We start from the raw sequence: 23,413 nt of genomic DNA, 5'->3' as shown, positions 1-23,413 counted from the left end.
TGTCTCCCCGTGTTCCCCCCGCCTCGTTGCGCCTTGAAACACTTGTGTATGGGCACGTTACAAATGCCATATCATATCATATCATATCATTAACCTTAACCTTCAAAAACTGACTCCCGCCGCTGAGTCAGGACGTAGAGTCTTTGGGTCTTCGGGTGTGAGGTTGTGTGGTTGCACACCCGAGGCTCTAAGGACTTCTCTTTTTTATCCACAAACAGCAAACTGCAATTTGACACCTGTTCTGACCATTTTGGGCTTACTTTAAAAATGCCAGAGACAGTCGGGCCATTCACCCGGGAGAAGCAGCAGCGACGTGTTTGGAGTCCTATGTCACTACCTGCAGTCAAAGTGTAAGAGGTGAGTGCTTACCAGTTTTGAGTCAGGAGAAAAACTAGTAATTGAAATGGATCTTAACCCACTAAATTCACTATGTGAATTACCACCAGTCATTTGTGAACGCGGGCGTTTGATTTTGAACTCGGCTGAGTCTTATGTCTCAGTCTCCCTGCCTTCCACCCGCTTTAAAGGCACGCATAATGCCAGCGCTAATGGCTTCAAAACACCCGCCCTTCCATTAGGATCAGACGGAACACGACTAACGGAATAAGAGGATAAGACGGAAGAGTTTTCATGTGTTTAAATCACTGATGTGGAATTAGTGGAAATGAGCGAGCAAATTGATCCTTCGCAGTTGATGTAGCCAAGCCCGGCAGACTGCAGTGGCCACGATGTCCCAAGGTACAATACACATACCAAAAGCGTTCCAGTGAATGATCTAACTGGAACATACAAGGCTAGTGTTGGCATAGTCTGCAGCCTCTTCGACAAAGAGCAAGACAATGCCACGGAAATTCAAACAACCTTCTCCTTGAAATTGGGCAGAGCTCAAATGGCTGTCTTTGACAGCAGACCTATAGCCCAAAACGAAGGTGGCCCTGAGCTCGATTGCCAACACAAAGAAGATTCATCAACTCAAAAACTGATTGATGATAAAATTAGCAATGGTCCAGCAGTCATTGAAAGTGCAAGGACAGCACTACGGGGGGCGAGACTGCTTGTAGCAAATGAAAGAGATGACGACAGTGAGCTCATAATCAACTCTACTGAGAAACAATGGGCCTCATTACGAGTCCGGCGTTAACCGAGGCGGTAAAACCGCCTGGTTAACGCCGGACTCGTATTACCATTCCGCCTCCGTGACTCCCGGAATTACCGGGGCATCACAACCCCGGTTTTCCGGGAATCACGGAGGCGGAATGGTGTAAATCCTCATTCCCATTGAGTCCTATGGGACTCAATGGGAATCGGGATCATGGAAACACCGGCAGCATCTTGTAATGCTGCCGGTGTTTCCTCGTCCGCCTGCAGGCGGGCGGGTAAACCCGCCAGGTCAGACCTGGCGGGAACATCACCTCCCGCCTGCAGGGGTCGGGATCAGGCGGTCCGGAAACAACGGTGGCGGCGGGTTTACCGCCACCGTTATTTCCGGACCGCCACGATCGTAATGAGGCCCAATGTCAGCTTGCTGACTTCAACAAGACGAAAAGTGGAAATGATTTTGGCTCACACCACCATTCGTACTCTGACTTAGCTGCAAGAGAAGCTCGGCTAGCAGAGGGTCTCAAAAATGACTTTCTGATGCTAAAACAGAGATTAAACGCTACTTGCGAAATAGCAAGATATGGGAAAGAAAGTGAAACTCCAATTGAGCTTGTCCAAATGCCAGGGAACTCTAAAACTAAAAATATCAGAAGTGGAAGCGACCTGGAGTTAAACGTTGGCATTATAAAGACTCAGCGAGTACACCGCAGTCAGGAAAGGTCAATCTTATGGCAAACATGAATAGACCGTTGACCACTCACCAAAAAAAAACAGGTGGACTAACAAACGCCGAAATAAATCAGTTTCCAAAGGAGTTCTGTCCCAGAGTTGAAAACTCCCAGTCCAAATCAAAAACGTTCCGTCCGAATGTTGATGACACTGAACCAAACAACAAAAACCATCTTTTCGGTCGCCGTAGGACTACAGATACACAATAATGTGCTGGCAGCCACCTCGATATCCATGGTGCCTTTTGTCAAACTGTATGAATCACTTCATGAAACCTTACAAGACCTGGGTTCGTTACGTGCATTGATAAACTCCAAATTGAATGCCTTAGAAGTCTTTACTGAACACACATGTAAAAGACTAGATCATGAGGTGGAAACTTCTTCTAAATGGCATCAAAGACTAGGGCCTCATTACAAGTTTGCCGGTCTGGTAGTAACAGCGCCGGTAAGCGACCGGACCGGCAAACTACGAGTTCTGCTCGCGGGTGCCTTTTCTCCCAACAGGTCTGACCTAGCGGGCGTACTGGCACCCGCGAACAGAGCATGTTGGATTCACGAATGGTGCCGGTGCATCCAACCTCCCCATTCCCATTGAGCCCTATCGGGCTCAAATGGGAATGGGGAGTAATTATTACTGGCACCCGGCAATGGGGATGGGTCGGGTCCTCCGGGGCTGGAATGCCCTGGTGCATCCCCATTGCCGAGTGCCAGTAAAAAATAACTCGGGCGGCAGCCGTGCCAGTAAATACCGGCACGGCTACTGCCGTAGTTGTAATGAGGCCATAAGTGGTCTAGCTCGGAACAAGACGACCTAAAAAACGGAACTAATGGAAGCCGTGGTTGATTGTATCAAGTGGATGAGGCACAACTTCCACAAAATGAGGCCAAATGAAGAAGCAACTCAATACCACTGTAGAAATAAAAGCAGCGGAAAATCAGAGCAAAACGTTCCTGAAAAGGAAACAAACCAGGTGATCTCAAGTAATAGAAGGAGTCAAATGGAAATACGAAATAATTGCACATTAACTCTCAAGCAAGACATAGGGTCAGAAAAAATAGGAGACCAAGATCATTTGTCATTGATACTGGGAGAGAGACTTGAAAAAGCAGTTGGAGTGGAACCTGCCATGAGTCCAAATCAGGAGAGAGAGCAGGCCATAACTAATAACAAATTCCCTCCTGAGCAATATAAAACTGCTCAACTACAGCAGAAAGAAACTAGTGGTGGCGTAGTGACAACACTTGGAATTCCACCACTAGGAAACGCATCAACAAAAAATAACTACGTTTGGAATCTTTAACGATTAAATAAAAAAAAATTGCAAAATATGACAAAAGGAAAGATAAACACGAAATTGTCACAAAAAAAGTTTCAATGAAGGACATGACTGTGAAAGCAGGCAAAAGTTTGTTAAATAAGTGAAATGGCTCAAAAGAATTTATACGAAATCTAATGACTCCACCTCGATCCACAATGTTTGAACGTCCCTCAAACAAAATTAATAATGGCAAAGCTCACGACATCAGAGTGGAAACTAAAGAAAGTAATGTAAACAAGCGACCAAGACTAGAGGATGATGATGTGGTCTCTAATGACACGTTCACTGCAGTAGGCCTTGCAAACCTGTCAACTTATTCAATTGAAGATGACGACAGGCAAAGCATTAGAGAACCGGATTCAAAAGACAATGAAACAAGCGTAATTCCTTTGGATGCCTCAATCTAGTCTAATAATGAGAGAAAGAGAGACTCACCAACATATGCTAAGTTTGGGGTTGGAACCCGACAGCTTGACATAAAAGTCTTTAATGGGAAGATCTCTCCTCCCCCTAAAAAGATTATTTCCAACCCATCGAAAGTGGCCAAGACATTGGGCCTCATTACGACCCTGGCGGAAGACCATGGTGCTATTAGCACCATGGTCCATGCCGGTAAGTCACCGAATCCACCAAGGTTGGCGGGGCGGTAATTCCCCCTTCCTCCATGGCCCTTCCCCATTCCCATTTTTTCCCCATAGGGCTCAATGGGAATGGGGAAGGCGCTAAGTACGGTGCCGCAAATTGCGGCACCGTAATTAGCACCAAGATCCCTTTGCTGGTCCCTACTTTAACGGCTGGTCTACACCAGCCGTTAAGGTCGGGTCCCGCAAAGGGACCTCGTAATTAGGCGCTAATAGGTTAACGGCGCCGCAGCCTTTTACGGCGCTGTTAACCCATTAGCGCCTGGGTCGTAATGAGGCCCATTGAGTCTACCTCAAAATTGAACCCAAAATTCACCACATCCCAGGTGCAAAGGATAGGTGTAAAAGATCCTCAGGCAAAAACTGATCATAGAGAAAAAACTCAATCTTCCAGGAAATTACAACTTGAAAATGTCCTACAATAAATAAATCATGTGAATTTAAATCGGCGCAACACAATGAAATGATTACATTGTGTTCTTTCCCTGAGAACAGTCAAAACAGAAGACATCGACATTGTGGAATATGTGTCTGAAATCGATTGGACTGGGTGATCCGACACATTCATTCACAATTAGTTGAAAAAGTCCTCTATGCTGCAAAAAATGAACTGCTAACATTCGGATATGAGCTGAGTGGATATTCAGAATCTGATAAGCGACATCTGGCCAAAGTGCCAAATAGCTCGACTCGAACTGAAAACCGACTGACTGAAAATTAACAAAGGAGACAAATTCTCAAGGAGATATATGAGAGGAAAAGATCTGACCGCTCTACTGAGAGAGTGCCTCGTAACAAGTTGCACTCGACAAAGGATCAGAGTGAAAGACAGCTGCAACAACACTAGCCAATACAACCAGGATTTTTTTACGAGCGTTCACTAATTTCTTGGAACACACGAGGCTTCCTGCACTTATTTCAAGACGATGAACTAAAGAAAGGGAACTACTCGATAATATGCCTTCAGGAAGCATGGTTCCGGGACGCGCCTGTCTGTGATGGATATACAGTGTTAATAAATGCAGCAATGAAAAACTCGACTGGCTGTCCATTTTCAGGCCTTTTAACCCTGGAGAAGAACATCTCAAAATGGTCCGTAATTAAATCTTCAAACCCAAACATATTTGTGCAAGGAACAACAATCCAATTTGCCTACAAAAATAAAAGTAAAAGCAAAGAGATGCTGATTGTAAACACATATTGGAATCCCGCTAAAATATCTTCAGGAAAGTTCATAGCATCGCTCATGACATTGATCGATGATTGTATGTTAGAATTTCATAATCCCAACACAATCGTGTGTGCCGATCTGAATTTCTCATGGGTCAACGAAAAGGGGCAAATAATACCAGAGAAGGGAAACTGGAAAGCAGATCGAGGCTGAAAGTGGATGCAGGAATTAGCAACCAGGAACTGCGACATGCTAAATGGCCAGACAAGTGGTGATATTCTGGCTAGATTTACATGGCACAGACATGAAGCCACAAAATACTTAGTAGAGGCGATTCCTACATAAAATCAAAAATCTGACAATTTTGAAGATGAAAAATAGTGACCATGATGCAGTAATTATGACATGGGAAGCTGCTCACTTGTCTTCTGGGGATCACTATGTCGAAGAATTGGAAATAAATCAGGGATCAAATAGGCTAAGAATACGCCGTAAGGAAATTTCAGATAACCACAAAGTTGACAATGGACGAACCATGTGGTGGGTTAACCATGGATAATGGAAATCTACTATTGCAATTTAAAACAACAGCTAAAGGCTGCAGAGCGGTCTACCCAACGCACAGACATCCATACAGTATGATGGTGGTGGAGCAGAAGAAAAAAATGAACCAGGACGTAAAGAAGCTAAAGTCTTGTAATCGTATGAAAATGTTCCAAGAGATAAAAAAAATGCAGCCAAAAATATCGAAATTGGTTGATATCATTCAGGCAAATTCGTGCCTAAGAACGCGCAGAAGGCATGTTGAAACTAATATGCACACATAAGAGCAGAGAAACGTGGGCAAGGCTAAACACTGGTGTTTTAACTCAGAAAGTGAACATGAGCAGTGAAGTAAGCGCAGGATTGTGGGAAAGTCACTTCTCGAATGTGTTTAAAAAACAGATGTCTCAGGAGGCAAACTCAATCCCAGAGAAGAAAGTTGAATGGAAAGTAGGCTGCTCAAAAGAGGAAATAGCTGATGCAATTTCAAAATTAAAGAACTCTGGTGCTGCAGGCCCGGATTGCCTATCGAATAGAATGCTGAAGACAAAGAAAGAGCAATGGGCCAAATTTACTGAAATACTCTTTAGGCAAATTTAAAAGGCAAGGAAAATTCCTGCAATTTAGCAATCAGCGGTTGTAGTGTCGATCTTCAAAAAGGGAGATTATATGGATCCAACTAACTACCATCTGATTGCCTTGTTGGATGTCATTGGAAAAATGTTTGCTACTTTTTATACAAAATAGACTGGCAAAATGGGCATAGTGTGCGGACATCATAGATCCAAGACAAACTAGATTTTCCAAAGGTGTAGGAGTCGAGTTAAACTTGACACTGCTCAATTTGCTGAAACTGGAAACAATAAAAGGAGGTAAACATCTGTTTCTGGTGTTTGTAGACCTACATCAAGCTTTTGACAGTGTCAATAAAGGAACCCTTTGGAGCAAACTAATGAAGTGGGATTGTCTTTTAGACTTGTTACAGGCAATCAAACAACTCCACTCCCAAACATCAATACAAGTAAGAATTAATGGTGAAGGCGAGTTGCCTGACAAAATAATAACTGAACGGGGTGTTAAGCAGGGTTGTCTCATGGCGGCACTACTTTTCAAACTATATATCGCGGACCTGCCTCCAACACTCCTAGAAAGTCAGTCCTTTCCAGAAAAAATTAATGGCCACCAGATAATTTAGGTAACATATGCCAATGATTTGGTGCTCATTGACGCAACTCAAAAATGACTACAGCGCCTGGTAAACAGCCTTGAATCATACCTAAGAAGCAATGACTTAGAAATAAACGTTGAAAAGACAAAAATAATTACCTTTGGCTTGAACCTCGGAAAAGAGGCAAAAATGTCAAATGGTTCACAGCTGGAAAACAACTTGACCGAACAGACAACATCAGATATCTAGGTGTTTTGTTCAACAAATCAATACGAGAATGGCAGTGGACAGAAGATATGAAGTTGAAAATGCAGAACTTGAAGCTGCAAGGCGCAAAACTGCATGCAGACTTTGGAAAATTCTGTCTCATACCGGTGATCATGTTTTACCACCAGAAGGTAGTAGCAACAATAACATTTGGAAGCGAGGCTGGTTTCAACATCGATAAAGCATTTTGGGACCTGTTAGAAGGGAAATTCTGGCCCAAGTTGCTACGATTCCCAAACAATGTCTCAATCACCGTCATACGATACGAACCTTCTGAGTAGAGCTAATGCTTCTTTTTGTAGGAGTAACAGTAGACTGCAGTTTTCCCCTTTGGTGATGATGTTGTAGTCTTTTGTACACATTTCAATATTGCACCCTTCGAATTTTATGTTGCACCTACCTATCTGTCCATCGTTATTTGCTTCCACTTTTGAATGTGGTAGTTGAGTCTGACCCTAATATGGGGTGCTGAGAGTAGAGGGGAGGTGCTGTGGAGAGGTCTGTCTTTTTAGAGAACGGGGAGCAATGTTCAATCACCCCCTTTTCCCATCACTTCCCGTAGCAGGATAGACTGGCACCTAGGGCAAGCCACATGGCTTGGCACATATTGTCTTTGGCACTAGTCGGAATCTCTTGGCATTTCATATCCCCTAAATCAGGAGGAAGGGCAGGATTGGACAGGGCAACTTTCTCATAGCACAGCCCATGGCCCGGGCCACCTCCGTGTCAGTCTTTGGCAATAAAGTCATGCTACAAATGTGGTAGTTCTGAAATACCCCTTGCCAATTTTCTGCAAAATCTGAAACATGTCCATCACTGTTTCCGTGTTGGAAGTGCCTTCGGGACAGCAGTGATTGGAGAACACATGCAGAGAAGGATCAGTAATAACCTGTCTGCCCATTGGGCATTTCCTTGCTTACAGGCTCATCAACAATTCTTGCCACCGTTCTGGGTTCTCAGCAACCAATCCCTTGCAGAGCCAAAAGGTTTATTCAGCAGAGACCAAAAATTTGAGAAAATGCCCTTACCCACCTTTTGGGCGGAGGTAACATTTTGAGGGAATAACACCGATTTTGAGGAGGTATATCAACACATGTGGAGTGTTTACATCACTTCTCATAATGATTGTGGTGGTGAAAACAGCTGGTATTCCAAATACCGCCTGCTTTTACCATTACAGCGATACTCATAATGACCTAATTAGAACAAAGATGTGTAGGTCTTCGAGTGAAGAAACGAGAAAACCTGTGCAGAACTGGATGAAGTGATGGAGGAAGCAAGGGACTTCAGGATACTCTCCTATCTATGAGGACCACGATAATAAGACCACTTTCACTGCCACAAACAAATGCACCATGACACAGAGGGGCACTGGATGAGTCATCTGCACCAGTTGCCATAGTCAGCAAAGGGTTAATACGGATCCCTGGATAACCTCCTTTCGCTGTGCAAGGGCTAAGTCCCAATGAAGGTCTCTCAAGGGGCGACCTCCCTATGTGCACTGTGGACCCAGAAAGACAGGTTATAATTATCCCAAATAAATATGGAGATTCACCTTTGTGTTGTCCACGTCTGTGTTTGTTCGATCGCACACAAACTCATACGATACATAGTAGTTGTAGGTGATGACCGGATACTCTGCTGCATCTTCCTGCTCTGATGGAATCATGGGATGGGGAAGGCCCTGGAGTTTTCCAATGGTTACAACCACTTGGGCTGCGTATTGTAGAAGGTCTGAAAAACAGAAACCCTTCATCAGGTTCTAGAATGCCTTTTCCAGGTCAAATAAAATAATAATATAGATAAAGAAATACTTTGGGACCTGCTAACATGCATACGCATTTTGGGGATTTTAAGAAAGTGAATAAATAGATTTGGGGGGAGGAATTGCCCAACAGTGGGCAGTGGTCTCCATGGTATCCAAAATGCAAGGAGCAAGCTTGAATTGGGTCAAGCGTGCGCTTACATGTTTAAGTCGAGGCCTTGGCATGTGACACAGGGAAGCACAAATAAGGCCATGTAGATACACGCTTACACGGTTAAGTCGAGGCCTTGGCATGGGACACAGGGAAGCACAAATAAGGCCATGTAGATACACGCTTACACGGTTAAGTCGAGGCCTTAGCATGGGACACAGGGAAGCACAAATAAGGCCATGTAGATACACGCTTACACGGTTAAGTCGAGGCCTTGGCATGGGACACAGGGAAGCACAAATAAGGCCATGTAGATACACGCTTACACGGTTAAGTCGAGGCCTTGACATGGGACACAGGGAAGCACAAATAAGGCCATGTAGATACACGCTTACACGGTTAAGTCGAGGCCTTGACATGGGACACAGGGAAGCACAAATAAGGCCATGTAGATACACGCTTACACGGTTAAGTCGAGGCCTTGGCATGGGACACAGGGAAGCACAAATAAGGCCATGTAGATACACGCTTACACGGTTAAGTCGAGGCCTTGGCATGGGACACAGGGAAGCACAAATAATGTTATGTAGATGCACGCTTAAGTCGAGGCCTTGGCATGGGACACAGGGAAGCACAAATAATGCCATGTAGATGCATAAAGTCTCACCTTCCCTCTGGGAGAGCCCCTTGAACTGGAGCTTCCCATCTGTTGAGATCACCACATCGTCCAGGACAGAGAGTTTAGGTAGGCTGTCGATTACATACCCCCTGTACCAAGGAAGCAGAGCCAGTGGATTACCCTGCAGGAGGAGGATCCGTAACTGGTGGAGAGTGATCAGTTTGAAAATGATGCCTCGCAGATCAGTTAAATTATTGAAACTCAGATCAAGTGATACAAGATTTGGCCTAAAACAAAACAATATTTGCATTTGTTAATCTACACATGCAAGGAACAACAGTTAAATGCAATGATCATGTATCCATTAAGTTTAAAATGTCTAACTTTCACCACTTTAAATTGTCATAAGAAGTAGAAATGTGATTCATTTATTTTGTACAGAAAGCTACTTTCTTTTTTATTTGTTTATTTAACTGCCGAAGCATCTTGGAGCTAAAGTCTTTACAAGAATGTTCTTGATTAAAAGGAAACAAACATATAAAGAAACGTTATAAAGGTAGCATACCAGAAAAAAAACACTACTTACTGTAGTGATTAGTGTACTCTTAGTCCATGGTCCCCTTTGCTCTGTACTTATGGAAGAATCCGTCCTACTTTTAGGTTTGTGTACAGCAGGGTACATGTGCGGCATCAGCCCACCTCTGAAAGCCTCAGTCTTCAAACCTTTTTTATTTTATTTGATTTGATTGTTTAAAGCATGAACCTAGATCGAGAGCAGAGGAGTGCTGTACACGGTGTGGGTAGCCAGCGTATGGGCTCGCATCTTTTCAAAGTAGTGCAGTACTGTGAGTTGCGGTTTGTGTGCCGGTCTGTACCTCCATTGGGATGAGTCCTTAGTCAGGTGTTGTGAAAAAGCCACTAATTGAGAGGTTTGCAGAATTGGAGAATTGTGGGGGCATTCTGAGCCGGTACCGGGCGTTCCAAAGGGTGGGTTAGTGAGAAGAGAAGTATTTTTGCAGGTCCTCTATTGGCAGGCGAGTTGTGATTCGGGCCGGTTGGTTGACTTGTTGCGTGAGAAGCATGTGCCACCATATATGTGGCACTTAGCCACCAGGTACGCTGATGTGCTACTCATGACGTCGTTGTGGATGATACATGCAGTCTTCAACAGTATCCTGGCCTGGAGAGGAGGCCAATGTAGTTTGTGTAGGATGGGGGTCATTCGGTCAGGTTTCTGCACACCTGCAATAAGACGTGCTGCAGCATGGTGGACTAATTTTAGGGGAGCCAAGTGAGTGGCTGGGAGCTCCGTCAGGAGGACATTTCCGCTATCGATGTGCAAGACCATAAGGACAGAGGGATCAAGGATTTGATTTTGCAAAGGGTGGAGATTTGGAGCATGGCCATTTTGGTTTTCTTGGCTATGATTTCCTGAAAGGACAGGCATTTGTCAATGGCTAAGCCTAAGGATTTTGCTGAATCTGAGAGTTGTGAATCAAATGCTTCTAGATGCATATAATTGGTTGTTTAGCGTGGGGCCCGATGAGGACGAATTCGGTCATGAATGGGTTAAGTTTGAGATAGGCAATTGACATCCAGGACAGGACAATGGCTAGGTAATTGTTGAGGTTACTGATGTTATGTGGGCTTTTTACTCATGCACAACTATCAGCCCATTGATGATGACTATAGTAGGATCTTTGAGGAGCATGCCCATAGGCTCCACAGAAAAGTAAAAAAAGGGACTGTGAAAGGATGGAGCCTTCAGGGACTCCACAGAAGGCTGGGATTCAGTTAGAAGCAATGTGTTCATCTGTCTGCCCGAGAGGTAGGAGGTAAACCAATTCTGGACAGTGGCAAAGAATCCCATCCTGTCGGTGAGGAGGGAGAGGAGGATGCGATGGTCGATGATGTGAAATTCAGCAGAGAGGTTGAGGACGAGGAGGCATGAGTCGTTCTTATCCATGATTTGGAGGGCATCATCTACCATCTGGATGGTGACTGTCTTGATGCTACATTTGGGGCATAACCCCGACTGATAGTCATGTAGGAGGTGTAGTTGTTCATTTCTGGCTAGTGGTTGTGTAGCGACTACTTGTTCCAAGATTTTGCCAACAAATGGGAGGTTCATAATGGGCCGGTAGTAAGCCAGATCATCTGGGCCTAGGGTCAGTTTCGCCAAAAGAGGTTGTATGAGACCAGACTTGCAGGTGTCTGGGAATGACCCTTCTATGAGGGAGGCATTAATAATGCTTCGGAGTGCGTTCAGCACCGGCCCCATGAGGCCTATAGATGAGGTGCAAGGTTATAGATTCCTTGTGAGATAAAGGGAAATGGAAGGTGAGTGATTCTAATGTGCTTGCTCTGGGAGAGAGGATGAGGTAACATGGAAAATCACTCCTGTGAACGATTGCCGCTCCGCCTCCTGCCCTTCCAGGTCAGTTGGCATGTTGGAAGCTGTAGCCCAGGGATAGGAAGACTCCCAACACATGGTGGGTGAATGGGCTAAACCATGTTTCTGTGATGTAGAGGGCATGAAGGTTATTGTACTAGATGAGGTCAGCTATCTCTGCGGCATGAGCAACTGCTGAGCGAGCCTTGATCAGCATGAGGGGGCATGTGCATATTGGTTGTTTTATTTATATAGCCACCCACCCAAAGGTATCTGGGCGCAAGATTGCAAGTTCCACTTCGGTATGTACATAGAATAATCATATAAGAATACAGGTGAAATACATTACACTGGGTATGGTACATCAGTTAGTATCCAATTATAGTAAAACATGGATGATAACAATGGTTGGTGCGTTGTCTAGATCCGAAATCTGTAAAGAGCAAGTAGTCATCAGGAGGTGATCATGAGGCTAGGGCCAGGAGCTGTCTCTGAGAAGATGGATTATTCTTGGGAGGCTAACCAGGTCATTAGCTTATTTTGAAAAGTCCAGTAGGTTGTCTCAGTTCTAAGGTCAGCAGGCAGAGCATTCCAAAGCTTGGCGGCTAGGACCGGAAAGCTTTCCCTCCAGATTTTTCCAGTTTGTATCGTGGTATGATGAGTTGGTTGATTTGCGCTGACCTTGTGGGTCTGTCCAAGTGGTATTTGGTGAATTTGAATTTGCACCCGTGTGTCATGGGTGATGGATGGGCAAGGGTGATATTGATGAGTTTCACCATGGTAGAAATGCCAGGGCTGCCCAGGGCGCTTGGCCATTCAAACCCTAGCGAGGGAGGGAATAGGTTGTGGAGGGAGGAGACCCATAGTGATGTCTTTTGGCAAATAGTAGTAGTGACTACTTAAAAGGTGAAATGCAAAATATCGGGTCTGGCCATTGGCCCTATCAGGCCCAACAGGCACAAACAGGTGAGGTCCTTGTCGTCCTCTATCTTTGTTGAGGACACTGGCGATGAGGACACCTCAGGAGGACTGGTGAAAGAGGTGGTGGGCGGAGCAACTGAATGGCAGGACCTGGTCACGTGACCAGCAGCCTCCTCAATGCTTTCTTCCTGGAGCTGGCCTGGAGTGTTTTGGCAGCTGCCTGGAAGGCACGAAAATCCTGGTGGTGGGTGGCGCAACTCAGTGGCAGGACTTGATCACATGACCAGCTGCTTCCTCAATGTTGTCTGTCTGAAGCTGGCCTGGAGTTATTAGGTAGCTGCCTGGAAGCACGAAACCTGGAGGTGGGTCGAGCAACTGAGTGACAGAGCCTAGTCATGTGAACAGCAGCCTCCTCAATGCTGTCTGATTGGAGCTGGCCTGGAGTCTTTTAGTAGCTGCCTGGAAGGCACAAAACCTGGTCCTTTTCTAACCGCCTATGCCTATGCACAACTTGAACGATGAAAGGGAAGGATGGGAGGTGCATGGCGGAAAAGGGACTACAGTCGTCATCACTACGGTGAGTAACGTTTTCTTATGGGAGATTGCCAACCACTGAAAATTATCAGAAGGTTGGGCCTAGATGACTTAACCAAACACATTTCTCAGAAAAGCCTGAGCAAACTGAGCATCTTCTCAGAGCTTGTAACCAAGCAGTAGTGGCTGCAGAATGCAGATGTGAAGTCCAAGTGGCTGACTTGGCAATGAGGTCCCATGGACATTCTGCTTGAAGGCAGGAAGCCACATTAGCCCATACTGCATGAGTTTGAAACCCTTTGGAGGCAGAATTTTCTGGACAGAATAACTTTCCAAGATACAAGACACCACCCACCTGGCAAGTGAAGCTTTTGAGGCCTGACCACTTTGTGCAATCCCTCAAAGGTAACACCCAGTCAAGTCTTTTGTTCTTTCTAGGTAAATCTTTGGGGCGCTATGGACATTCGAACAACGTAGAACCTTCTCTGCTTCAGAAGCTGGATTGGGGAAAATAGCTAGTAATAAGACTTGCTGATTCAAGTGAAATTCAGATATGTCTTTACAGCCAAACGAGGGATTCATTTGTAGCCCCATCTTGTCCTTATGAATCATGGTCAATGGTTCACCAGCACGAAGATCTTGCAATTCGCATACTCTTCGAGCTGAAGTAATTGTGAAGAAAAAAGCATTTTTAACATAAGTTGTATGTCAGGCATTCTCTTTGGTTCAAGCGGGTTGTGGTTTGAGGCTCCTAGATCAGTAAGAACCTGTTGAGGTTATTATGGTTTTTAAGGAGGCAAACGCTTGGTAAACCCCTCAAAGTGCAACTTTACCAAAGGGTTTACAAAGGATATAACAGTTGTGTCTAAGTTGATATATGCTCCAGTAGCAGATAGAAGGTTCCACTTGATTCTATCTGCAACCCTGTTGATTCCAGAGCAGACACCAAAGACATTACATCATCCAGAGAACATTTAAGAGTATTCTTAACTTTTTCAAATGCCCAATAGAGAAACGTAGTCCACTTATTCCTATACTGGCTTAAGGATGAGTCCTTTCTAGAAGCTTTAATAATCCTCATTTTAGCCTGTGATAACCCCAGTTGACATAAAGGTAAGTCATCAGGTACCATACCACTAAGGACATTGATTGAGGGGAGGTGTAAAGTATGAAGCCCTTCCTCTCTGTTAGCAGATCTCTCTAGATTAGATATTTGAAAAGAACAGGTCAATGAACCAGAACCTTGCCGGACACCCAAGAGCTATTAGGATGATTCTGCAAGAGTGGATTTTCCGGAATTTACAGATTAAGTGACTAATGAGATGAAGAGTGGGAAATGCATATATTAACAACCCCATCCACTCTATTTCTAAGACACCCCTCCAAGACCCTCCTTTGGGTGTTTCTCACGGCACAAAGTAGGCCCTTCTTCATTTGGGAGGCAAAAAGGTCCACATGTGGAAGAAAATATAAATTATAGGTATCCAGTACTACTTCTCAATGAAGCTGGCAGAAGGTGATACATTTGCAGATTGATTACGTGACTCCCACTCCCATAACTCTGTGGCAGGAGGAGATGGGTAGATTTGGTGCCACCCTGTTTGTCTACACAAAATATTGCCATCATATTTCTATCATAATACACCGTATCAAGATCATGATTGTACATAATAAGGCCTTGAGTGTTAAAAAGATTTCCCTCTACTCCAAGACATGTATATTTTCCAAGCCCTTCTATTTCGACTATAAGTCGGGTACCCAGACAATGTATCTCTACATCCGAGAAGGGAAGAATAGGTTAAGATCATTACCATAGGTAAAAGATACTCAAAAGGGACCCCAATCATCATATTGTTCACTGACAACCACCGCCTGAGGCCCTGATGGATCTGATTTGGAATTTGCAGTATTTTGGACTGATGTTCTTTTAAGCCTTAATTTCACATGTGACACATTACGAAAAGTCAAGCATACAATAGCTATCCTCAACGAAGCAGGAACAGAGTACTGAGAACAAAGCGTACTAAATTAATATTCCTATTAGAACCATAGATACATATTATCAATTGTATTTGTTAGAAACAATTTTAAAATCCTACCTCGTTCGCGAGGCAAACAAAACCACAATACATACAAATGTAAACAACATTTAAAAACATATCTCTTTGACCTCGAAAGTGCAAGTGCATCCCCTAACATGCTCTCACCTAAAGTGTTAATACATAATCGAATACAAATTTCAGACAGCATTTAAAACAGATCTCTTTTGCCCAAAAAAGTGTAAATGCACCTCTAACAGATTTACACCTAAAGTGCTAATGCATAATCAAACACAATACAAATGGTGAAAATCATGCCCACCAAAGCCATTTGGTTAGTGTAAAGTGCATATCAGTAAAGCATTTCACTTAAGATCACACAGATTCATAAATCATTTCCCATTAATTAGCAATATTCTCTTCTAGAACTAATCATATGTCTCCCCCAAAGCCTTAGTACATTCGACAGGGGAATTGGTCGGTGACACAGTTTATGTTTCTGCATCTCTCTCCTTTATGGACGCCTTCTTCAGGACCATTCCAAGACTCCGTTTGATAAGGACCTTACATCCGCTTCTTATTCTTTTTGCGAATTTAGCCATTCTTCAAAGATACGTTTGAAATAGCGGCAAACAGAGAATCTTTAAATTAGAATCATTAGCATGTGATACTCTATCTGCAATTCCCTAATTGAAGTTTATGCAGAAAGGTTATGCTTTGACCTTTACTCACCAAATGTAGGCAAGTGCTACAACAGCGTAAAAAGTCAATACCATATCTAGCATGTTGATCCCATCAAGTTCTTTCAGGACTATCTCTACATTTAATACACAAAACAACAACAAAAAAACCTAAGTCTCCTTACGGTTTTAAAAACCCATCTGGTTTTCTTAGACCCATGAAAACAACAAATTACCTCCTATTGTTGGCGCTCAAAACTGGGTAGATTGAAATGGTCGATTAGTTTCACATTTCTGTACCTACAGACAAGAAAAAGGATTACTTTACTCATGTTTTAATTTCTTAAACTAAATCGATGAAGAGATTAACAGAGCAAAAGCTTTACTGCTTTTACCTCACGTATTTACATCCACTTCCTATGGTGCTCAAAACTGAACAGTTCATAGAAGCCTATTCATTTCACATTCTTGACCTACGGAAGGACTGCTTAGCTCATGTTACCCTTACTTTAAAGTAATAACAGGAAGTGTTAAAAAGGGGAATGTTTTATTGCTCTTACTTCATGTTTTTGTCATGGTGGATCTCAAGCATCTCCTAATCTCTGCTGTGATCATTTAAAACAGCAGCACCTCTGCTCGATTACTTAAGCTATACTTGAGAAAATGTCATGACGTCACCCATATCTCAAAATTAAACCACGCCACTGTGGCTTGATTGTTGGGTATTATATTAAAATAATGTGGTGCCATCTTGGACTTGTTAAATAGGTAATGATTAATACAACATCTTTACAAATGAAACATGGATTAACCGATGTTCCATCCTGAGCTAACAAAATCATGGCAAGCGCATCCATTTTTGTGTAACATTATGTTGAAAAAATGAGTGCTCTGTTTGCCAATTTAAACAACACCTTCACAAAATAAGAATGACCCATGGATGATGTTACATGTATTATTAAGGGCATCTTACTCATTGGTTATAGAGGACTAACACAATCTTTAATGTTCTCTTTTAATGCCATATTCAATGTCCACTGACAACATGATGTAGGGCAAGATTACGTTCTCAAACCGGTTGAAAGAACTCATTAAGTCCCTTGATGTCTGTTTGGAGCTGATGTATCCATTGGGACTCCTTATGCAATAATGCACTCTCCACATTATTTGAATTGACCACTACATCAATTATCCACCAGAGGAGTTCTTCCTTTGAGCGTTTCTGTTTGACTAAGTGTTGAACTAATGGTTCCCCAATCTTTTTGCATTTAATTCTGCAACTGTGTTCTGCAATTCTTATGTGCACTGCTCTGCTCGCTTGGCCCAAATATATCAATTTGCAAGGTCACAATGCAATAAATGGCTTTACCTGTCCTACAGTTGGTCATAGTTCTTAAGCACCAGTCTTAATTACGAATCGTGAACAAAACTTTTCCAGTAAGCTTGCATGAGGCACATGACCCACAGGAGAAGTGCTCCACCACTGATCCCAAGTTCCACAATCGGATGTGATGTTTACCAATTCCTAATGCTAATTGATAGGAAATGATTAATGAATCTGTGTGATCTTTAATTTGGTCTATTGATACGCACTTTACACTGACTAAATGTTGTTTGTCGGCATGATCTTTGTCATTTCTACTTTGTTTGATTGAGTATTAGCACTTTAGGTGTAAATCTGTTTGGGATGCATTTGCACTTTTTTGGGCAAAAGATATGTGTTTTTAAAGGCTGTCTAAAATGTGTGTTAGATTACTAGCACTTTAGGTGAAAACATGTTAGGGAAGCACTTGCCCTTTCTGGGTATAAGAGATATGTTTTTAAATGTTTACATTTGTATGTATTATGGTTCTGTGTGCCTCATGAACAAGGTAGGATTTCAAAATGTTTTGTAACAAATATAATTGATAATATGTATTTATGGTTCTAAAAGGAACATTAATTTAGTACCTTTCATTACGAAAAGCCTTCACGGAGTGCTTACACTCAACAGAACCTGTCAAGCTATAAAGTCAAAAGGAACTACAATAATGCAGAATTATTTGTGCTTTGTGTGTCAATGCTGGAAGATGGCTCCATGCTTGTTCGATTGGTAAAAAAATATGTGTCTTGTGTAATCCAAGCTTATATTTCATCACAGAATTGTTTAAACAAATCTCAAATGTTCTTATTTTTGCCCAGAGTGTTTAGGCACCAATTACCTTTGAACTTCGATTAGAAGTTATATTGTACAAATAGTACCAAGAAGTGCTGCCCGTTATCTTTTCTATTTTTGGATAGAGGTGACATTATAGCGATATTCAGATAATTTAATTAACCTATCTGAAAAGTTCATCATGACTTTTAAAACATGGCCATCAGTTACTAATAGACAAGGTAAGTCACTACAAATCAATAAGAAATACATGCTCCTCCTGGGCCTACAGGTGCCACCATACTGAAAGACACATCTGTGTAGCCTCAGCCTACACGGCCATCTGTGAAATGGAAATCCACTCATCAGCATCAGATCCATTGGAAAACATCTGCATTTCAGGAAAACTTTAAGGCCCCAGCTAATCATAGAGCTGCCCATAATCAGGAATGTTCTAATATATGTTACAGCTTTAGTGCCAAGAGGCCATATCGATGGCATAAGAGTACTCTAAAAAAAACTACATTGCATATGTCTGTAGAAGGAAAAGTGTTAGTATCCATGAGGATTTGATGGATATGTTTGTCCAATACAGAACACACCAAACAGCTGAGAGGACAAAGGGGAGAGTGTTATTAAGTATCCATGTGTCCGAGATATCACACCACCGAGAACCATTTAGTTGAACAACTGGTAGCCTTTTGGGTGTCATGAGAAGAACATTCATATATCACTGTCCTTCAGTCTCATGAGGTAAAACATACCTTCAAAATACGAATTCCCTAATTTGAGCAAAATACTCATTACAATTAAAATGTGTGATCTCGGAGAGCTTAACTCAATTTCAAGACATAGTCAAACTTTTTATATGTTTCCAATTTCTAAGTAATACCAACAGTTGCCACCGAGAGAATGACACACACCTTTATTTGCTTAAAAATGATCTAATCTATCCAATATATATAAGTCTCTAAGGATGTCTGTACATTGTGCAAGCTCACAATGAGAGCAAGCGCCTCTTCTTCTAAAATTATCTGACAATAAGAAGACGTGTTAAAGACCGCAATGGAGTGACAGGTGTTGCAGCCATATTAACCTGAAATCCAAATCCTTAGGCAGTTTGAATTAGCGTATATGGCTTATGGTTCCAAACATTCTAATGTTAGGGAGAGTGCTGAGAAATATGAAATGAGCTCAAGCGCAATGTACAATATGGCCTTAGTGATTTAGGCAAGATGACCCGAGGAGGGGGGCCATTACCGGTCTGGTAATGTTTCTAGGGCCAGACCGGTAATGGCCCCCCTATGAGGGTCATATTGCCACTAGTATCCCAGTACATTGCGATTTTTCTCGAGTGGAGAAACGGCGCCGCGTCCATTTCTCGACTTGAGAGGAAAAAAAATGCCTGCTGGGTATCGGGCGAAGGGACTACATGTAGTCCCTTCTCCCTTTCCATGGTGCCATTGAAATGAATGGAACAGGGAGAATGGACTAGAGGTAGTCTCTTCTCCCTTTCCATGAAAACAATGGTTGGGACTGGCGCGAGACGCATGCCGCGACATCTTCGGGATTACCGTCAGGTAATGCTCGCAATATCACCAATTGGGATGCCGCGTTATTGTATTTGTTGCGAAGCCCTGTTATCACAGATATATTTCTCAAATATAAATATCTGTGATCCTTCTTATGTTCCCCAAATGCTCTTTGATTTTATTCAAGTGAGCCAAGAACCCTTTAAGTTTGCATTTATCCACCTCCCATTTCCAATGCAGACAGCATATAGCATATAAGACTGTTCATCTTGGAGTGATAACTGCCTATCAGAAAATAATGCATATGGTCATTCTAGGTTTTGATCATTTGCTTTACTATGTTAGAGAAATGTAACATTCTTGGTATGACTACAACATATACTGGAAGTCACCATAAGAAATGAACACTGTAAAACTTTCAAAAGAGACACTTTACAATGTTATTACAATTTTAATAATGTCCTTTTTAATAGATTATTTTGCATAAAAACACAGCACTTCCCTCCCCCTTCATGACATGTGGGTTTTTTCTTTGGGCGCACTACTGCTAGCAACTGAACCGATGGGATGGCGTTACCAAACACACAACTGACAGTGTGTCGGCACTCTCTTTCTATCGCTCTCTCTCTAGAAAGAGAGATAGAAAGAGAGAGAGACAGAGATAGATAGATAGATAGATAGATAGATAGATAGATAGATAGATAGATAGATAGATAGATAGATAGATAGATAGGCATGTACTGTGTCAGGTACAGCTCGTTTTTTATTTATTTCTCTTACATTTCTGCCATATCTCAGAAAATTGATAGGGAATTTAATCGCAGATCGAGAATACCTAAAGAGAACTTACCTCAATACATAAAAAGTACCAATGGAGGTCACATATTAACCTGCACTGCACAGAATTATTATGGTTCTGCAATCAATATTAGAAAAGGATGTACATCTTAAAGTCAGCATTTACAAGCAAGCAACATATCTTGCACAATCCTTGTGGGGTTAAAAAAAGACAGCCCCAGACGACAGAGATGGAGAGGCCGTGCTAGGCCCCATTGCGAGAGTGAAGCTGGCTCAGTGTGGAGTTCCATTTGAAATGTAAAAGCCAGTACAAAACAGTGATATCAACGTGAGGCATAGAGAATAAGCAGGAATGGGCCTCCCTCCATTCTGTTAGAATGTACAGGCACTCAGTGGAAGAAAGTGCAACTTAGAACTGGAATATTGTTAACTGCGTCCAATGGATTCCAAAAGACGTGGTGCAGTGCAGATGCTGACTCCGTGTAAATGCCCACTTTGACAGATTCAAAACTGCAACAGTGCAAATGGAAAGAAAAGATACATTTTAAACACTGGGCATTTGGAAGCTAAAAAGGAGGAACGTTGCCTCCTTATATTTGAAAAATAAAGTTGCATGACAAATTACCTTCATGAGGAATAAAGAGATTTAGTTTCAGCACATAAAATGACAACATTTATAGGGAAAGTCCTATTTCGTTTTTGCATAAATGAACACTGATAAGTTGGAACACGCGGGTCCCAAAACTTTTAAATAAAAAAAAATCAAAAGACCATCTATTCGGCGATACTGATATTATAATCCTCCAGGAAACCTGGCTTGTTAATCCAATAGCTATTAAAGGTTATCTAGTGCACATACTACCCACTCTTAAAAAAGCCAAAGGAAGGCCACCAGGGGGGCTTCTGATGGCTTTTAAAAATTCTTCGAGCAGGGAAATAATTCCCATTTTTAACAACAAAAAGGGTATTTGCAAATTTACTTTAAGAACTCAAAAGCCAGAGTTCCAGGTGGTAGTTATTAATGTCTATTGGAACCCTGCCTGGATCGAACTACAGGCCGTCCTAGTCCTTCTGTTGTCACTGTTTGAAAAGATTAAACTTAATCATGGGGAGGTCATATAATTCTAGCAGGGGATCTGAATACTCACTGTGTCCAAGCTTCAAAGAAGAAGGAAGTAAAGAGTCTTTTGAGAATCTTCAAATTCGATAAATGGGTCAGTTCTGGGGGACTCTGGGGGACATTCCTCTGACATCGACGTGGCATCGAGGGCAGTCCTCCTCTATGTTAGATTACATCTTCATGTAAGTAGGTCTATTCTCCCAAAGTTTATCATTGGAGATTAAGCCTGACGGAGGTAGTGACCACTCACGGTTGGAGCCCAGTTAGACAAACAACCACAGGATTTAGTAACTAACAAGGGAAGAGCATGCCTTTCTTAGTACAGACTGGAAGGCAGATGTCTTAACAACTTATTGAGAGTTCCTGATAACGTCCAGCAGGAAAATTGCCAGCTGGTCAAATTTGTAAAGTTTATGTGGTCCAACTCTCCGCCAAGTTCGGGCGGAGCGGGCAGACAGCATATTCATTGCCATACATTTGACGAGGAAACCTGGCTGCATAAAAAGTTGCTAAGACAGAAGTTGAGAAAGTTGAAGAGACTAAATCTCGGCCTGGAGATTCTCAAAAGTGAGTCCAGGAATGTAACCCTTGAGTATAAGCACTGGTCAATTGGTAGAAGGATGCTGCATCTTCAGCAAGACAGAGAAATGATGCTGAGTACAATCTGCAAAAACAACTCCAGAATTTCTGGTCGTTATCAACCAGCTGGAGAAAAATTCCAATAGCATCCAGTGTAATTTAGTGCCTGAGGCCAATTGGATAGAATAGCTTACAAAAATCTTTGAAAATTCCCACATAGATCCCACATAGATCCGGCCAAGATGTCAACTGGCACCTGTCCTTTGATGAACAGGAATTATCAGATTTAATCAGCAAATCATCCTCTTCCAAAGCAGCGGGACCAAATGGGCGCACCTATCAGGTCTTAAAAAATAACATAGCTGTATGGTCCAGAATGCTGCACTGGCTCTTCAAGGAGATCCTCAAGAGGCAAATGTTCCCCCCTTAATGGAAAATTGCCACAATTATTCAGTTTTTCAAAGTGGGGGGGGGTGATTGTTCACAACCAGCGAATTATCGCCCAATCACCCTCCTGGACATTGAAAACAAACGATTCATGAAAATCTTACTAAAAGATCTGGAAAAATAGGCCGAGAGTGAGCAAATTCTGTCTAAGTTCCAAACACGGTTCAGAATAGGTCTGTCCACTGCCCTAAATGGATTGGCACTTAATTTGATCAGTGAGAACACCAGGGACAAGGGAGAATTACAACTGTATGGAGCATGGGTGGACTTCTCAAAGGCCTTTGACCAGGTTATTAGGAAGCGACCCTGGAGCAAGCTTAGAAACTGGGGAGTTCCCTAAGGCATGCTGTCAATGCTAGTCGAGCTACACAGGGACAATACCCTGAGAGTGAGACTGGATGATGAAGGACACCTGTCGCATCCTATTAGGGCCAAGAAAGGAGTAAGACAGGGCTGCCTAGGGGCACCACTCCTTTTCAATCTGTACTTGGCAGTTATGGGTCCCTACCTGAAATCATCGGCTTTGGCCAGCCCGATGATCAGTGCAACCAAGATCCACTGGCTGGCCTACGCCAATGATATTCTCCTCTTGGACAATACATCTGTGGGGCTGCAGCGCCTCCTGAATAGGCTGGGTGAATACGCCAAGGAGGATGGGCTCTCTATAAACTCAGCAAAATCTAAAGTAGTTGATTTCAGGCACGCGCGCAAAAGGGTTGATTTCTCTCCATGGGTGCTGGATGGTCAGGTCCTCCCGAGAG

The 23,413-nt window shown here is 42.8% G+C and overlaps 1 protein-coding gene across 1 annotated transcript in view; it reads right to left on the bottom strand.

The window, feature by feature from the left end:
* Positions 1-23,413, bottom strand: part of LRRC43 (leucine rich repeat containing 43) — a 679,247-nt gene that overhangs the window by 510,648 nt on the left and 145,186 nt on the right. The window contains exons 5-6 of the mRNA XM_069619596.1: positions 9,525-9,763; positions 8,497-8,675 (exon numbers count right to left, since the gene is read on the bottom strand). Of these exons, the coding sequence (XP_069475697.1) occupies positions 8,497-8,675; positions 9,525-9,763 (418 nt within the window). The remainder of the gene's footprint in view (positions 1-8,496; positions 8,676-9,524; positions 9,764-23,413) is intronic.

The sequence above is a fragment of the Ambystoma mexicanum genome, chromosome 10 (genome assembly GCF_040938575.1).
Source record: "Ambystoma mexicanum isolate Mex_15411 chromosome 10, UKY_AmexF1_1, whole genome shotgun sequence".
Taxonomy (NCBI): domain Eukaryota; kingdom Metazoa; phylum Chordata; class Amphibia; order Caudata; family Ambystomatidae; genus Ambystoma; species Ambystoma mexicanum.
This window is presented reverse-complemented; position numbering and strand designations above follow the sequence as displayed.